Source organism: Mytilus galloprovincialis, chromosome 5 (genome assembly GCF_965363235.1).
Source record: "Mytilus galloprovincialis chromosome 5, xbMytGall1.hap1.1, whole genome shotgun sequence".
Taxonomy (NCBI): domain Eukaryota; kingdom Metazoa; phylum Mollusca; class Bivalvia; order Mytilida; family Mytilidae; genus Mytilus; species Mytilus galloprovincialis.
The window spans coordinates 47,847,432-47,866,210 of NC_134842.1; the positions used below are offsets into that span (position 1 = coordinate 47,847,432).

Consider the following 18,779-nt stretch of genomic DNA (forward strand, 5'->3'; position numbering starts at 1 on the left):
AAAACTGCACCAAATTTTAAAAAGAGGGTACATTTTATCTGTTTGTCAGATCTGAAGTACCTGTTTTGGTTCATCCGAAGTTCCGGGAACCAGTTGTTTCTTATATGCCATTAAAGGTATGTTGATTTTTTCAGTACAAGACACCATAAAGTGTTGCTTTGAAATGCAATGATTGCCACTTTATTTGAACTTAAAACAAAAGAGGTGTGCCTGCTTGAAACGGGAAAATGTAACATAGAAAGTAATGGGGCCATGAATTAGTGGTGTACTTCCTATTACAGAGAATCATCAGAAATCAAATTTTTAGAAGTTGTACTTATTCCAATGAAAATAAGTCAGATTGATGTTAGTAATCATGTTTAATCATCTTTTTTTGGTGAACCATCCTGTTTATGGGAAATTTAAGCTCTTAAATTGACATACTTTTATGGTCATACAACATGTATGCAGTTAAGACTTGACTCCAAGTTTTTTTGCATTTTTGGTGATTGAAATCAATAAAACATGCATTTTATGACTTGTATATGGTACAAAATAGCTCTTAGTCAAAATAATTCTATGATTTTTCAAGTTTTATTGTGTTTCTTATGGTAGCCTTTTACAATCTAGGCAAATGTTATACACTCAGAATTCTAAAATCTCTGTACATGCAATTTTGAACCAGTTTAGCAAGTTATCTAGTTGAGGGATATATAAATGGCTCTTAATAATCTATGTTTTACCACAGAAATATGGTTTATACAGAAAAAAAGCCCTTTTCCAATTTAAATAAAAAAGGGGGGACATTTTTTTCATTTATGTCTTAAGTTTGGACTAATATATTTTTATTTGATGAAGAACCTCTGATAAAAATATGACTATTGGTAATCACATAGCTTTCCTAATAGAAATTAGTAGATAAAACAATGATATTGAGAATAAAAAAAGTATATTGGCCATTGGTAATATCCATATGCAGTTTTCTTTGAAAAACCCATATGTTACAACCAGTCCAATTTGAGCTTTAAATTAGTAAAATAGTATTTGGACTAAAGCTTTTTATGTTTATAATTGCTTGAAATATATCATAGTGTTGCTTTGAAATGCAATGATTGCCACTTTATTTGAACTTAAAACAAAAGAGGTGTGCCTGCTTGAAATTTTTTATTCCATTTGAAAGCTCTTTTTGAATACATGTTAACTGTTCAAATTGTTTTTACTAAAGGTTAGCAGTCTCAGGTTGCAAAGTGGGTGCATTGTAAGCATAGATATCCTTGGGTTTCCTAATGTTGGACATGAGCTGGGCAAGCGCTCAACATGCCATGTATAGATATGTGTTCTGAAGTAAAACAGCGTTCTTCGAATTATTTTTAGAACTAAAGCCAATTATCTCATTTAAAAACTGAAAACAATACGTTATAAATGTTATTCGTCCTCAGCGGTTTTCTTGATTTATCTCCATGAGGAACGCTCTTTAAGAACATCAGTTATGTAATACAATATGAATCATGTCAGTACCGAAGTACTGACTACTGAGCTGCTGATACCCTCAAGGGCTGGTAGCTAACCAGCAGAGGTATAGACCCAGTGCTGTAACCAAAAGAAAACAACAAGTTATAAATGGCATGCATCCGAAGCGCTTTTCTTCATTTACCTTAATTAGGAACGCTCGTTGCCAAATGTTGGAAAGCCAATGATGTATAGTAACAGAAACAGTTAAAAAGATATAGTTTAAATAAAGGCAACAGTAGTATACCGATGTTCAAAACTCATACATCGATAGAAAAAAAAATCCGGGTCACAAACCAAAACCGAGGGAAACGCATTAAATATAAGAGGAGAATGACGACACAACATTAAATGTAACACACACAGAAAGAACTAGGCATTAGACAAAATCCGATGAGAATAACAAATATAACATCAACACTAAATACATGAACTTGGGATAGAAAAGTACCGTAACACGTTTTAGAATAATGTGAATTCACCCTCAAATATAAGAGGAAATAAACGACACAAAAGAAACACAACGTTAAAATGTAACACACACAGAAACGAACTATAATATAACAATGACCAAAAGTCTCGTGTCATTAAATTCACATAGTTTGAGTTTTCAATTATAACTCAAAGATTTCTGTTTCATTTTGATTTTTACTAAGTCCCGCGATAGATGTTTGGATATTGTTAATTTAATGAATCATGATTAAGATATGTATTTTAATAGTTGAATCATTCAAATAAACTCATCATAGTACCAGGATTGAAATTTTATATTTACGCAAGACGCGCAATTCGTCCACAAAAGACTCATCTGTGACGCTTGAATCAAAAATGTTAAAAAGGCCAAATATATAGTAGCTATCATTATGTTAACCGTAACGCCAAGTGTTTATTAACTTGTATTGTCTTTATTCTATTTTATCATATGAGATACTAAACTATAGAATTTGTATATTTCTACATAACAAACATATTGTCACATATTATTTTGATCACTTTCTATATACAACAGCTAGCTTATCTTAATTGGATAACTTAATCGCTCATTCTGTATATACTACAGATTTGTAATGTTGTTGGCTGAAACTTGCATTTAGATCTGACATTGGACTGATACCAGCTAAAGAGAGTTCATCGCTCGTTCAATTCTTTGCTGATATAAACCTGGCACATAAATCGATATAAACGTAAGAGTATGTTAAATGAATATTGAAATTAAAAAGACCATTTTTTAATAAACTTCTTTTTCTATACGAAAAATATACATATCTTTTTCCCTTTAGTAAGAAAAGATTAAATAGTACGTGATTTAAATAGCACACACATGGTAAGATCACATGACTTAATTCAGGGTGATTGACAAGTGTATTCACTGTAAAAGACATTTAAAAATAAATCCAAAGACGTGTACGCAAACAATAGAATGTATAACAAAGTATCAATAGACATATTTCAAACATAATTGTCCTCAATAGAAATTTTTTCAAATTTATAGTCTACATAGTTTGCCCTTTTGATTTGGAAGTAGATAATCAAAAGTGTGAGTAAATCTTTCTTACATTAAAATGGTATAATAAATTTCTTACATGAAAAGGGTATAATAAATTTACTAATCTTGAAAATATATTCTAAGCTTGTATCAATGTACATCAATTGTTTTAAAACAAAAAGATATGATTACCAATTTGACAATTAAACAATAATCAATCAAAGACATAGATGACAACCATATGGTTATTTTTTGTGAAAATTTGTTCATACAATCCTAATTTGAAAACTTTACGATTTCATACAGATGTCCTCGGAGTGTGCATAATTTTTAGTTTTCAAAGGTGGAGTTAATAAAACAAGTGTTAATAAGATAGTAAAAGCGTTTTAATTTTTTAAACATACAAACTATGTCTATTTTATTGATGAATATTTGAAATTAAATAATATACTGCAAAATTATTTAAACTCAACACACATGATATATATTTCGAAATATATGATAATGTCTTACTTGTGAACTGTAAAGATTCTATACATAGCTAGATATAGCAAAATTCTATATTATTCTAACTTTAATTGCAAAATACACCAATATGATGCTGTAACAGTATTTCTCTAAGATATAAAATAAAAATCATCAACCTTTAAAGCGACCATGGTTCTACACATCGTGTTGTTTTTTATCACCACAAACATAATTTGCAATGCCAGAATGCATATGTTCAACCTTAAACATAATTTCCAGCCGTTTAATGACATTGAAAGGCTGCTTGTCCGTCTGATTATGGTCCGAAAAGAGGACAGATGATACAAAGTCGATAGTAAAAGTCGAAAACGAACTTACAAAGTCGTGACAAAAAAAATAAAAACGACCAAAGACAAACAAGAGTCCTCAGACCTTAACAAACAAACAAAAACTGAGCAACATGATACCCACCGAATTTTGAGGGTCTATGATGCTCCAGAAGAGGAAACAGATCATGTTTCTCCTGTTGCACTCGTCGTGTTGATCATTTGAGTACAACAAGAGTGTTAAGTGATTCGATAGATCACATAAAAAGCAAATACTAAAGTATTAGTACTTTTGTACCAGAAGATAACATTTGGTTTTGAGTTTTAAAATATAATGCATATAGCTTAAGTTCAAGTATGAAATATAAACGTCTACACGTGTGTGTTAAACGTATTACATGTTTAAGTACATGCTACTTAATTATATACCTGTTTCTGTTAATTTTCAGAATGTATTGTATATGGAGTTTTAAAATTCACTCTCTTCTGATATGCATAACTGTTTGTGTAACTTCAAGTAAGTTGTTTCTAGATTATTATAAGGTATAATCAATGAGTTATACATTTGAATGATTTTCAATAGAAATGATATATCAATTATCTATTAATTGTGTAACCAAATTTATAGTAGACTGACCTTACAAAATATTTATACTGTACTTTGTATATTAAGATTTTCAAATTTCAATAACTTTGGGTTAATTCATTATTTCATTATATACTATATCTGATAAATTAAGGACGTGTTACTGTTTACAGGATCATAACTTTTGTTCAAATTTCAATAACTTTGGGTTAATTCATTATTTCATTATATACTATATCTGATAAATTAAGGACGTGTTACTGTTTACAGGATCATAACTTTTGAACAAAAATAAAGATAAACTTGTTACCGTGGAGTCAATTCAAAGAACTGTGAATGAATAAGAAGTTAACGCGATAATCATATTACACATACAGAATCAGGTGAATAGACTTACAACGGGAATTTTACGACGGGTGCCACATGTGGAGAAAGATCTGCTTACCCTTTCAGAGCACCTGAGATCAACCCCAGTTTTTGGTTGGGTCCGTGTTGCTTAGTCTTCGGTTTTCTATGTTGTGTCTTCTGTAATGTTATTTGTCGGTTTGTCTTTTTATTTTTTACCCATGACGTAGACAGTTTATTTTCTATCTATGACTTTGACTGTCCCTTTTTTAAACTGTTTGTTTAGTTATAAATGTTAAACTGATATGGAATCAAGGTTTTGTGCACGGTTTTGTTTGAAGCTGTGTATGTGTATTGTGCCTCTTAGATGTAATAAATGTTTTGTTGTTATTTCTTGCATTGAACTGGACGATATCAGACTGTTCTATGCATATTTTGATAAGTGTTATGTTGATTATCATTTTTACTGTATTTATCGAATATCTACCTGTCAAAAAAAAGAAACTTTAATTCATTGATAAAGCCTATTGTTGATTTGCCGAGGTGTGTATTTTTTGGTTTGTTTACTAATAAAGTAAATTTTAAGTTGTTCATCATTTGATATATAAGAGGGACGAAAGATACCAAAGGGACAGTCAAACTCATAAATCTAAAATAAACTGACAACGCCATGGCTAAAAATGAAAAAGACAAACAGACAAACAACAGTACACATGACACAACATAGAAAACTAAAGAATAAACAACACGAACCCCATATATCTTAATATTGTCAAATGTTAATATTCCAGACCATATTAGTATTTGGTTCATACGCGTACGGTCCTGACCGTATGCGTACTTTTTCAAAATATGCGTACGTCGGACTGTACGCGTACGGTCTGTCTGATTGTAATAGGCTGGTCACGTTTATTAGATATAAATGTATAATACATGTAATACAGATCAACATAATTGAAATCTCGAATTAATATAAAAAGTTCAATTTTATTTGGAATACAAGCTTAATGGTTTAACTATTTAGAACTTGATATCCTGTATATTGCGAAAGAATACGGAAGATACTGGACAGAAATTATAGAAGCCTGTTCAAAATACAAATTCAATCAGAACATTTGATAAAAGAAAGTATTTGAAACTAATGCAAAGTTTGAAAAAGATAGCTTTTTTACTGTGAAGAAAGCATCAGAGGATATAGGGTTGATACTTATATTGGTAAAGATGCAAGATTGTACAAACTATCAAGTGAACTTGGCATATTGAACTTTTATGTTATGGGTGATATAGAACATTTGACCCACAAAATTGAATCTGCATATTGGAAATCAAGAATGTCATTGCATGGTGCCGAAAAAAACAAGAATTATTAAATCATATAGCAAAAGGACATTAGTTCAATAGAGTGATGTGACATAGCATGTCAAATTTGTTTCATTCTCTTGATAAGTCTGTGCGTGAAGTTTTTCTTTTTGATTTAGATAATAATTTCATCCTGTTACATATAACTTACTTTATTAAGTGTGTTAGCTAATCAGCAATGTAAACATGTTCCATACCATATGAGTATTTGGACCTAACGCGTACGGTCCGACCTGTATGCATATTCTCGTACGGTCCGACCATACGCGAACGGTCGGACCGTAAAAGGTTTTAAAATATGTTGAGTAAAACACTTGACTGAAGGGCATTTTGCAATGGGTTGTCAATAAGGCGCCAAACTACGTTGACGCAAGTTTTAATTGCAACAACGTCGTAGATTACCCGCCGTGCACGACTTCGCTGTCATGTTCAGTGATATAGCCAAGTTTTTTTGTTGAAAGCAATGATAATCATCAAAATTTTTAAAGCTAGTAAAATAGCCTAAAAATTTGACAAACCTTGATGAATTGTATCGAAACTTAGATATAAAATATTCTAGAAAATTACTAGAAAATTCAAAATGGAAAGTTTTAATTAAATCGCAAAATCAAAAGTTCAAACACATCAAACGAATGGATAACAACTGTCTTATTGCTTACTTGGTACAGGCAGCCAAAGGTATTCGTCCTTGATTGTGACATCACCGAATGCGACTAACCATAAGGTATTACTGAAATTAGAACCAAACCACGAAGGGTGACACAAGCGAAACGGAAAGTATATACAGTTCAGTAGCACATAATTTATTTTACGTTGCTTTTTTTAGGGGGAGGGATTCTAAGACCTGCATGACAGAAATTATGTTGCATGTTCAGTTATATATGAATTGTACATATGTCCCCAATAAAAGATAGGAAAGATCCATCTTAACATCCATTTCGGAAGTAAAGTAATGCGTAGAATTTTGAACAAATTTTGTAAGAGGATTCAGTGATCAATAACAAATTTAATACAAACAGATGATATGTTAAAACTCACCAAAAATACATGACTTGTGATTTAGTATTTCAGACGCGCCTTATTTACATAAGACGAATAAGTTGCGCCAAATTAAATTACAAGTTGAAGAGCATTCATCACCGAACACCCATAAATGGTGTGCCAAAAACGATTTAGGCAATGTATACTTGGTGTTTTGAATATTTTAACATTTTATGAACAGCGAGTTTAATAAAAAGAATATATCAATGATATTGCATATCTGCACAAAAGTGCTGACTTCTTAATTTGTGGTGACTCCATCCCTTTTCGACGAAACGATGGTCCGACCAAGTGGTGGTAAAAACTCATCAACGATACTATATTATTTGTAAAAAACTAATCAACGAAACTTAAATAAATTGTAATACAAAGTTATATTGATTATTCTCATCGGATTTTGTCAAATGACTTATCGTTTGTAGTTGTAAATCTTATTTTTTTCTGTTATATTCGTGTGTTATGTAAAGATAATTAATCACCCAGTTCATTTATTAAATTTTAATATACGATATATTTGGTTTACAGTTTGATTTAGAAGAAACACCGACATAGCTAGATATTACAACTAATTATCTAATTACTACCACAGATATTAATTAGTATTGTAATTTTCATTGTTATTAATAAATGTTATATCAGTATTACAAACCTAATCTTGAATTCTATCCTAATTCTGTCCTATTTTGGGAATTTTTTTAGAATTTCAAAATGTATAGCTTTGGCTAACTCGGCTGAGAACTTTTATGTGCTGATTAAGGTTGTTTTATGTATCATTTTTATTCTGTAGTTAGTCAATACATCGGTTTTACCATGTATATCCATTATATAGTCATTTTATAAAAATTTACTGTTAGCAAAAGTATGAATTATTCTAAGTAATAAGGATGCTCTTATCCAAGGCAGAAAACCCTATCCGTATTAGGCACAAGTTTCTGGTCCTCCATGCTTTTGAACTTTGTCCCTATTTTGGCTTTCGAACTTTTTTCGTCTGAGCATCACAGGTTAGTCTTGTGTGGACGAAACTCGCGTCTGGCGTATTAAAATTTTTAAACCTGGTACCTTTTGTTAGCGATTATTCGTGTGTTTCTCTGTCCTATATGTTCTCCCACTTATTTGTATTGTAACATTGCCATAAAAATGGGGGGGGGGCATGCCACAAAACCAGGTTCAATCCACTTTTTTTTCTTAAAATGTCCTGTACCGATTCGGGAAAATTGCCATTGTTATATATATTATAGTTCGTTTCTGTGCGTGTTACATTTTAATGATGTGTTTCTTTTGTGTCGTAGTTCTCCACAGATATTAATTAGTATTGTAATTTTCATTGTTATTAATAAATGTTATATCAGTATTACAAACCTAATCTTGAATTCTATCCTAATTCTGTCCTATTTTGGGAAATTTTTTAGAAATATCATTGATATATTCTTTTTATTAAAATCGCTGTTCATAAAATGTTAAAATATTCAAAACTCCAAGTATACATTGCCTAAATCGTTTTTGGCACACCATTTGTTGTGTTTCCCTCAGTTTTAGTTTGTAACCCGGATTTGTTTTTTTTTCTCAATCGATTTATGAATTTCAAACAGCGGTATACTGTTCCCTTTATTTATGGATTCTTATAAGCTTTTTTATAATTCACAGACATCAATAAACTACTAAAATTAATAGATTACACTCCCTTATTAATTATCCGTAAATAAACTCATCCTAAAAAAATCATTCTAAACAATATAAAGTGTTGCCATTGTGGATTTTTCCAGTCTGTCCGTCTGTCCATCTGTTAGTCAGACTCGATGAGTCTGATGTAGACGGAACGCGAGTCTTGCGTATCAAACTATAAGTCTGGTACCTTTGATTAGTAATTTATAAATATTACGATATCTTGACATTTTATCATAAGCTCATCGGGTTTTGTTATAACATATTAAGACAGTTCAATTGTTGAAGATATAGCAGGTCAATTTTTCTTGGTAAATATGTTTCCATTATATTTATTTTAGTTAAATGGGACATTAAAGAAGAATATATGGTATACGGACAGAATGTAACTCTGACATGTTATGGAATATCTTGCCAACCGTATGCTGTAAAGATATGGATTGGTGGGCCGAATGCACATATGTTATACTATGACGGTTATTCTTCAAACAAAAATAAATATGAAATAAAGTTTAATCATTCTGGACATGAGTATGATCTAATAATAAGAGGCTTTAATTTTTCCGATGCAAACTGTTACTATACATGTTCTTGTGGATTACAGCAATATACAAATAGATTAGAACTTACGGATTCAAACTTTATTTGTGAGTAAAATTATTTTTTTTCATATAAATGGTCGTCTCTTAACGGAATGCAAGCGCATGTGAATCGGTATTTTCATACTGTTGTCGCAAGGTGATGATAAACAGTTCCTGTTAATGAATCGTTAAAGGGGAAACCTAATGAATAATACCTTTGTGATTTTGTCGGTGACCATTTTCACCTCATTAGGTCGAACATTCAAACTTTCTATCATAAACGGGTATACTTTATCAAAAAAGAGTTCATATCAAAATGATACCGATATATCAAAGGTAAACTATATTATTTAAGCAATAGTAGCGGTCAAGTTTGCAATATTCAAACGTCTTATGTTCTAAGGTTTCAACACTCGCTGGCAATGTTGACCTTTTTTAATTAGACAATTGCTTTCGGTCATATTTGGTTATTAATTAATTTATAATATTACATTCCTGGCTTTCAAATGTTTCGGTTTGAGCTTTCCAAACACGGAAATTTATAAAGTGTTATTTTATTGATCTGTTAAAATATATCCAGTCACTTGGTACAATTCGAAATACTACCGACAGGTGCAAAATCAATGTGCCATATTTGTTTAAACGAGATCAAATATGTTTATTCAAAAGACAAAACTCGAAGTCGACAATTCAAAGAAAAAGACAGAAATCATGGCTCTTGAAATTCGATTATATATTTAAGTTAATTTATACTTCACAGTTAATCTGTCTAATAGATATAGGAAGATGTGGTGTGAGTGCCAATGAGACAACTCTCCATCCAAATAACAATTTAAAAAAGTAAACCATTATAGGTCAATGTACAGTCTTCAACACGGAGCTGTGGTTCACACCGAACAACAAGCTATAAAGGGCCCCAAAATTACTAGTGTAAAACCATTCAAACGGGGAAACCAACGGTCTAATCTATTAAAAAAAAAACGAGAAAAGAGAATAAGGTGTTTGTAATTTGAGAATGGTAATTCCCAACAGTTTAAAGATCAACATTTTAATTTAATGTTATAAGACTTTAAATGCAGTTGTTATCATTCATTCATTACAGAAATGTCATAAAAAAAAGTGAAATCAAACAAATACTGAACTCCGAGGAAAATTCAAAAAGGAAAGTCATATGGCAAAATCAAAAGCTCAATCACATCAAATGAATGGTTAACAACTGTCATATTCTGACTTGGTACAGGCGTTTTGTATGTTAAAATTGGTGGATTAAACCTGGTTTTATAGCTAGCTGAACCTCTCACTTGTATGACAGTCGAATAAATGTGTCTACAAAAATTCGATATGGAACATGAAGCGATATAGCAGATGTCGATAATGATATACAAAAGTGATTAAAGTTGTTAGTAGTTTTATTAATGAATATAATGACATCATATCCTCATAAAGAATGTTGCAAAGTTTAACATGTCCCAAACTCATAATGTAACTCAAATCGGCAAACATCACCGAAATCTAAATTATTGACGAAATGTTTTGAAATTTAAAATCATACCAAGTTCAGAATGGTTTTTTTAATGGCGTACAGTAATATGTTCAGAATGTTGACGAGCTGGCGAGCATGCAGATAATTGATCTTTCAGGAATGTTGGATATTGTTGAAATCTACACCATCCTGTTTGCATTTTTCACACAGCCTGTTAATAATTTTTGTTCATCATAAAGAAATGAGATATGTTAAATTAATTAAACAATCGTTTGTCTACAGTCAAATCCATTGCATTCACATGTTTATCAATCTTTTGCAGACTTGCCAGTTGTAGTTGAGCATTTTAGTGACCAAACTGATGGCAGACTTCAGATAGACTTGTTAGTGAACGTGTTTCCACTACTATCAATGTGCGAATTATTTTACGAGGTAACAGTTTAAATTGTTGATTTATATTTGAAACTCTGTTGAGCATAAAAAAAGGAACGGATGTCATATTTTTTTTAATTATACTAGATTTACCTCAAATGAAATTGTTGGATGCTTGGTTTTTTTTAATAGTTGTTATCGGCTAAACTGACAGTAACTGCGAGTACTCTCAGATCAGTACTTGGTGTATTGTTTTTTTTTGGAGGAATGTATAAATACCCTGCCACGCCCGGTGTGTGTTTTTGTTATATGATTTTCTGTTTTGTTTCGATCTAATGAGTTAAGCATTGTTTGACTGATTTTTATAATTTTGTACAGTTACATCGCTGTACCTGGTTAGGGGAGGGTTTTGCGGCATCAAAATAATTTAACCCCACCACATACTGTATATGCCATTCCAAAGTCAGTAGCCTGTATTTTAGTGATTGTCGTCGGTCCATGTCTGTCATATTTGTGTTTAATAACTTTTGTGTTGTTATAAATAAAATTGTCAGTTTGCAATATTGAATTGTTTCAAAATTTTCATGTCGGGTCCTTTTAAAGCCGACTATACCATTATGTATTTTTTTTTTTTCATTGTTAAAGGTCGTATGGTTGTCTATAATTACTTACTTCCACTTCATTTCAACTTTTGTGGATAGTTGTCTCCTTGGCAAACATTTATTTTGATATGTTATACATGTATGTGTGTTTTTGTAAGTATTTAGTATGGAACTTAAAATTTTTGTATCTTACGAAAAAGTATATAATGATTAAATTGTTTATTCAATTGCAATTTTCAGGACAATGCTTTTCTAGTGGATTTTGGCACAGTCTATAGAGGGCCATTTAGAAGTGGTTTTGGGTTAAACACAGTTAGAATACAGAGCACAGTAGACCTGAAATCCTATAAATGTAAAGGAAATGTAAGCATTGAATGTCAAGTTCGATCACTGAAGCACCGACTTCTTCATCAGAATATTGACTTCTGTGGATTTGAAGGTATGAACATTAAAAATTTTGAAAGTGCAGAAAATGTAAATTCGCGCAACCTTTTATGCTGAATTATATTTTGTTATACGTATTATTGGTTACATACTGTGTTAGTGACCTAATACGATATATATGGTGTCAGTAAATCCCTATATTGAATTATCTGACCCCATCTATATCGTATTAGGTCACTTGCACATTTTGTAACGAATTTATCCTACTGGCTAGCTAAAAAGAGGGGCGAAAGATACCAGACATACCAGAGTGGTATGCAAACTCATTGATAGAAAATAAACTAACAATGCCATAGTTAAAAAAGAAAAAGACAAACAGATAAATAACACTACATAATACACAACATAGAAAACTAAAGATTAAGCAACATGTGTTGCTCCGGACGGGTATGCAGATTCTTCTCCATATGTGGCACCTGTCGTGTTGCTCATGTTATTTAACCCAGTAAAAAGTCTAATTCGGTAGGTCGTATTCTGGAAATGATACGAAATTTTAGCTACCACAAAGAAACATATCCGATTTCATCTGTGAATTGGATATTCAATAACGGTCACCAACTCGTGATGGCGTCCGTAAAATTACCATGTGGTATTTGTGGTATTAAGACTACTTGCCAAAGTGATCAAGTCTTCAATACCATTCGTATGAAGAGCATACTGCCATTGGTCTATACAACAACAAATGCCATCAATAACAACTTGTTAGCTTTAATTTCAATTTAATGTGATTTATGCATTTATTTCAGTCGTTCTATATTAATTTCTTCGACTGTTGAAATATTTCAGATTTTTTACTAAAAAACGTGTTGTTTCTATAAAGGGATGCAACACCACTACTAACCGGGTAATGGGGAAAAAACGCCTACTAACCAAATATAGAATATACACGTTAAAGCAATCGTATTCCTAGAAATATATACAAGGTAAGATATATATTAATCTTTAATCTTTAAAAGGAATATAGATGACCTTCGCTAGACTTTGATCAACATTTTGGAACCGTTGATACTCTCTGTCGCTATTGATTATTCAAACACAACGGATGTGCCATAATGTTTAAACTAAAATGTTGTCGATTTTTTATATCAATTCCAGGTGAATATCATGAACACAGTGCTGCATATGTGACCAAATTCATTATTTGTATATTTGGGTTCTTGATTCTATCAGCAGTAATAGCTTTCCTTATATACAAATGTGGTAAGCATGATAGTTCTTAATGAAGTTGCATTAGAAAACAGATAGTATGTCAATAAATCACAATATAGAGGTAAGTACAAATATTCCATTATCATGATGTCTTTGATAAATTAAAATGAGATGTGGTAGCATGGTAACTAAAATCATCATCCTTTCTGGGGAAAAGAAGAACATATAACATCACAATTGTATAACACTAATTTTACATCGTCGCCGCCGCAAACGATGGCGGAACTCATAAATTTGAACACCATTTCAGATGAAGGTATTTCTCTCGACAACAGTTTGCGGAGGATTTATAGGAAAGAGGGACAAAAAATACCTCAGGGACAGTCAAACTCAAAGATCGAAAATAAACTGACAACGTCATGGCTAACAAAGAAAAAGACAAACAGACAAATAATAGTACACAAGGCATAATATAAAAAACTTAAGACTAAGCAACACGAACCCCACCAAAACTGGGGGTGATGTCAAGTGCTCCGGAAAATATGACATATTATTAGGAAGAGAGATGAAATGTGATGTGCCGTTAGAAGCCCGTGATTAACAAGGGCACCGTTTTTATAGGTATAGGATGACGTTATGTCACATTTGCCATAGATTAGAAATCTGCCATTTTGCTAAACAAATAAGCTTCAACGGGCATATTTCAAAAGTAATTACTTTTCTGGTGACTCGTGGTTTGTCCGTTTCTTCTTTTGGTACAAAATTGACTATCAAGGCTGACATTGAATTAAGTGTTTGTTTTGACAACATATTGCAGCTTGCAAATTCCACAAATAAGAATATAATGCTATTTATATGATTATTTTTTTAAGTGAAGGAAAAGCTGTGTAATAGTGAATCTGAAAATCCCACAGAAAGAGAATTCGTGGAGATGGTATTATCCTCAAATGAGACAGACTCATCTCCGATGTTTAATTTACCTTCAAATGAGACTGGAGCAATTCAGATATTAAATTTACCTTCAAGGGAGGTAGAATCAACTTCAATGTTGCCTTGAAATTGAAGCAGAAGCAACTCCAATTGAGAGAATGTCAATGTCAAGTATAAACATTCCTCAATTACAATAAATACTTTTATCAAAGAGTATAAAATGATTGAACAGATATTGAGAACTAAATGGATTTAACCAAAACATGGGGTTTGTATTGTAAAATTTTATAAATACGTGTTCTAAATGGTCTGTTTTCAAATTCTTTCTTATTTCTAAATTTTACCACGATTTTTTAGCTGAATAGTAAAAAAGTCTGTTTATAGTATGAATCATTTCACTTCATCTGCACGATGGGAGACGTTAGCATAAGAGTGAGAAATTTCCCTTAAAAACATCTTATATCATTCGTTATTTGCGCTTTTCTTGGACGTAAAATGTTTGTATTCTACTGATTGAATTTAAAAGTTTTTTTTTTCATTTTCTTGTCTTCTGCATGCTGCTTCTAAATATTTATCACCCACATTCCCTAGTAACATGAACGGTACCAATTGTTCTGCGCCAGATTAGATATAGGCCTCTTCGGTAATGATAAAGGCCAAACTATTTGTTAATCAAAAGCTTATTTAAAAAAATAAAGAGCTTATAAACCAGAAAAGAAAACTATAGTCAATTTGGACCAGTTTAGCATTACAGTTTGAATAATCTGCAGATAAGTAACATTTATTTTTCTCTGTAACTGGCCAACCATTGTCATAGAATAGTTTTTTTTCTATTTATAAGGATTACAATCACACTTTGCAGATCAAAACACTGTAGTATATTATCATCGTAAAGCTGTGCACGGGTTTATTACGGGGATGTTTTCATTTTCATAAGTTAATTGATTATAAACAACGCTTTCTTTTAAAAAAAATTTTTACAGAACATCTTATAGTGTATTGTCTTTTTCAGTTAGACGAAACAATTGCAATTTAATTGGTTCGATATTTGATATCGTAGTGAATACAACGGACTGCAGTTTGATGAAAACACAAAGAACTAGCTAGAATAGATATAACTCTTAAGAAATTGCAATGGAGCAATACTAGTTTTACACGATGCGATACGATACAACATAAAAGAATATTGAAGAGAATTGTCTTTCATCAGTCTGTCCACTTAAATTGTCATTTTTCCAGCCGATAATATCAGACAGAACTCAGGGATTTTTGTGTTTTTTTTATTATTATCTTTTATTATCTCCGATTAATTTTCATGTTTTCATTGTTATTTCTTGTTGTTTGTTCTAGTCCCTTTATATTACAAAACAGATGGAAGATTACACAATTTTTTACGACAGACGCTTGTTTTGTTTGCAAAAGAGTCATCAGTGATGCATAAAAAAGTAAAAGGTTTATGAAAAATGAACGAAGTATATAAGCCCGCGCTAGGAGACATTTGAAATATAAATTCTAATTTGGTGAGCTTTATAAACAAAATGTTGACATGTTACCAAGTTGCACAGAAAACAAATATTCAGCGTGGAAAACAGTGATGTAATTGTATCAATATATATAGATATTGAATTACTGATTGGTGAACGTCTAGTGGCAAATAGTTCGTGCATATTAAGGACGAGAACAAATTAAGGAGGTGTCCTATGTGGTCGGGTGGTGTAGGGCGATGCACACTGTACAGGCGGTGTTGTTTGGCAAGCCGTTCTCGTCAAAACTATGTTTAAACCATTTTTCGAAAAATTTACACACTGAGAATTACAACAAAGCACACTGAGATTTAAAAACTTCAAAACGCACACTGAGAATTGAAAATTACACACTGAGAATTAAAAATTACACACTGAGATTTCATAAAGACGCACTGAGATTACAAAAATGAAAAACGCACACTGAGAATTGAAAATTACACACTGAGATTTTAAAAAGACACACTGAGATGAAATAAATAGAAAAACACACACTGAGAATTCTTAATTACACACTGAGATTTCAAAAATACACACTGAGATTAATATGCAAATTACTAATGAATATTCATGAGATGAATAATTCAACAGATTAATATCTTGATCTCAAGAACTCTTGTCATTATAATGAAATGCGATTCCTTCAACCAACATTCGTAATAAATTTCAAGACGTAACATCGCTCATATTCATAAGATTATTGCCTATAATTCAGATCATTACTACAAGTGTATCGGGATGATTTATTTTTACTTAAAACCGTGGGTCCCTTTTCAAAAGTCTTCCAACTGTTTCTCTGGTTTCGCTATAGTTAATCTTGTATATTTTTGTTACGTTTATATGCTATAATAGACACTTGGGTAAAAATTTCACTGCATTCTTTTGCAGATTGTTCCAATGTTTTCTTATAATTTTAATAAAGTTTTTCACCATTTGGTTATATTTTGTAATAAGAGTAAGTGGGTATTTTTCTTGTTCTTGTATTTCTTAAGTTTTTTTTATTAATAATTTGGAACCAAATCGCAGGACTAACGAGTTATGTCCCCTTGTTGTTTTAAGCTTGTAATTGATTCAGATTAAGTATGCTAATTAGATATGTGCGCATAAAAAGTGCGCACAAATCTCAGTGTGTAATTTTAAATTCTCAGTGTGTAATTTCAAATTTTCAGTGTGTAATTTCAAATTCTCAGTGTGTGTTTTCAGTTAATTTATTCTCAGTGTGTCTTTTTGAAATCTCAGTGTGTAATTTTCAATTCTCAGTGTGCGTTTTTCATTTTTGTAATCTCAGTGCGTCTTTATGAAATCTCAGTGTGTAATTTTTAATTCTCAGTGTGTAATTTTCAATTCTCAGTGTGCGTTTTGAAGTTTTTAAATCTCAGTGTGCTTTGTTGTAATTCTCAGTGTGTAAATTTTTCAAAAAATGGTTTAAACATAGTTTTGACGAGAACGGCTTGCCATAGTGTTGCCACGATGTCAAAGAAACATGAGTTCGAATCGCGACGAGCGAAAAACAAAATGTTTATTTTCTTGTTAATTCGACCTGTTGATACTGTTTATAATGCTTTTTTGTTATTTTATATTAAAATGGAACTTGTCTATATACCAGCTTTGATTATTTGGAATATCTTTTCTAATTTTCACTTACTACATTTGTATGAACTTCAAGATTTACCTGTATTATTAAAACCGGTTTGTTTTCAAAAGTGATAATTTTCGAAGGGTTAAATACTTCGCAGTGGTGTCTTGCCATGGCTTTGTTTGGACTTGTTTATTTGCTTTTTGGCCTTGAATGTTAGTCCCTAATATTTTATTAACTGTGCATTTACATTCAGATATCGCAGATCAAATGTATTCGTTCATAGTGCATTAATTTACGTTTTTTGATTGAGTTAAGCCTGCCAATTGATATTTTATCGTGTGTTTTTTCTATGTTGTGATGTTATGCTATTGTATCAGAAAAAGGGAGAAGGTTTGGTACCATTAAAACGTTTAATCCCGCTGCAGATGTTTGCACCTGTCCTAAGTCAGGAATCTGATGTACAGTAGTTGTCGTTTGTTTTATGTAATTTATACGTGTTTCTCGTTTCTCGTTTTTTTATATAGATTAGACCGTTGGTTTTCCCGTTTGAATGGTTTGACACTAGTAATTTTGGGGCCCTTTATAGCTTGTTGTTCGGTGTGAGCCAAGGCTCCGTGTTGAAGGCCGGACATTGACCTATAATGGTTTACTTTTTTAATTGTTATTTGGATGGATAGTTGTCTCATTGGCACTCACACTACATCTTCCTATATCTATCCCGTTTAATTAAACATGGTTGTGCTAATATTTAAATTAATTATTTATATTATACGACTATACCAGTAGGTTCTGTCTTATGAACTAAGAGACTGAGCTAAAAGGGGTTATTTACAAATGCATATGTTAATTTTAAATACTTTTTATTAGACTTTATTCATAATATTGTACAAAACCATTCTGTCACTCGAGTAATCAATGACTTCGACGATGGACCAAACACCTCACTGTGTTCCTCTTCTATTCTTTCGTCAATGCTTGTACTCAAATTTGTGGGTTCATTTTTTGGATCTAAAGAGTCATTCATTACAAAATGTTGGTCATTATTTTCTTCTGGTCCTAGTAGTTTTTCGCTATCTTCCGACTGGTTTCCACTAAAACAGTTTCGATTTCCATTCTGAGGTGAATTAGTAATTGCATTGTCTGTAACGCCATCTGTAGCTTTGCCCAGCCTCTGTAAAATTTCTTCCGAAGGGAGATAACTCCATTCTTCCTCCTCTTCACTGCAACTGTTGGTGGTACCTGTAAAGCATTTTTAAAACATCAATCATTGTCAATCATAAAGTATTCTGTTTAATAAAACGATGGATTCAAATTTCCTTGGATTTGTGGGTACTGGTGAACAACTAAATTAAGTG

At 31.7% G+C, this 18,779-nt stretch overlaps 1 protein-coding gene across 1 annotated transcript; it reads left to right on the forward strand.

Annotated features, from left to right (window-relative positions):
- The first annotated feature begins 4,223 nt into the window (after positions 1-4,223).
- LOC143075935 (uncharacterized) lies at positions 4,224-15,652 on the forward strand. The gene is made up of 7 exons (XM_076251517.1): positions 4,224-4,285; positions 9,103-9,408; positions 11,148-11,257; positions 12,040-12,238; positions 13,339-13,443; positions 14,265-14,590; positions 15,335-15,652. The coding sequence occupies exons 2-6, from the start codon at positions 9,129-9,131 to the stop codon at positions 14,447-14,449; spliced, it is 879 nt and encodes a 292-aa protein (XP_076107632.1). The 5' UTR covers positions 4,224-4,285; positions 9,103-9,128; the 3' UTR covers positions 14,450-14,590; positions 15,335-15,652.
- Positions 15,653-18,779: the final 3,127 nt, after the last annotated feature.

What these genes read in the sequence shown, in the direction of transcription:
- LOC143075935 (XM_076251517.1), top strand. Translation starts at nt 9,129, where the DNA reads ATGGTATACGGACAGAATGTAACTCTGACATGTTATGGAATATCTTGC. An exon ending in TGTGCGAATTATTTTACGAG is followed by an intron (nt 11,258 to 12,039) that starts GTAACAGTTTAA and finishes TGCAATTTTCAG; the next exon opens with GACAATGCTTTTCTAGTGGA. An exon ending in TTTCCTTATATACAAATGTG is followed by an intron (nt 13,444 to 14,264) that starts GTAAGCATGATA and finishes TATTTTTTTAAG; the next exon opens with TGAAGGAAAAGCTGTGTAAT.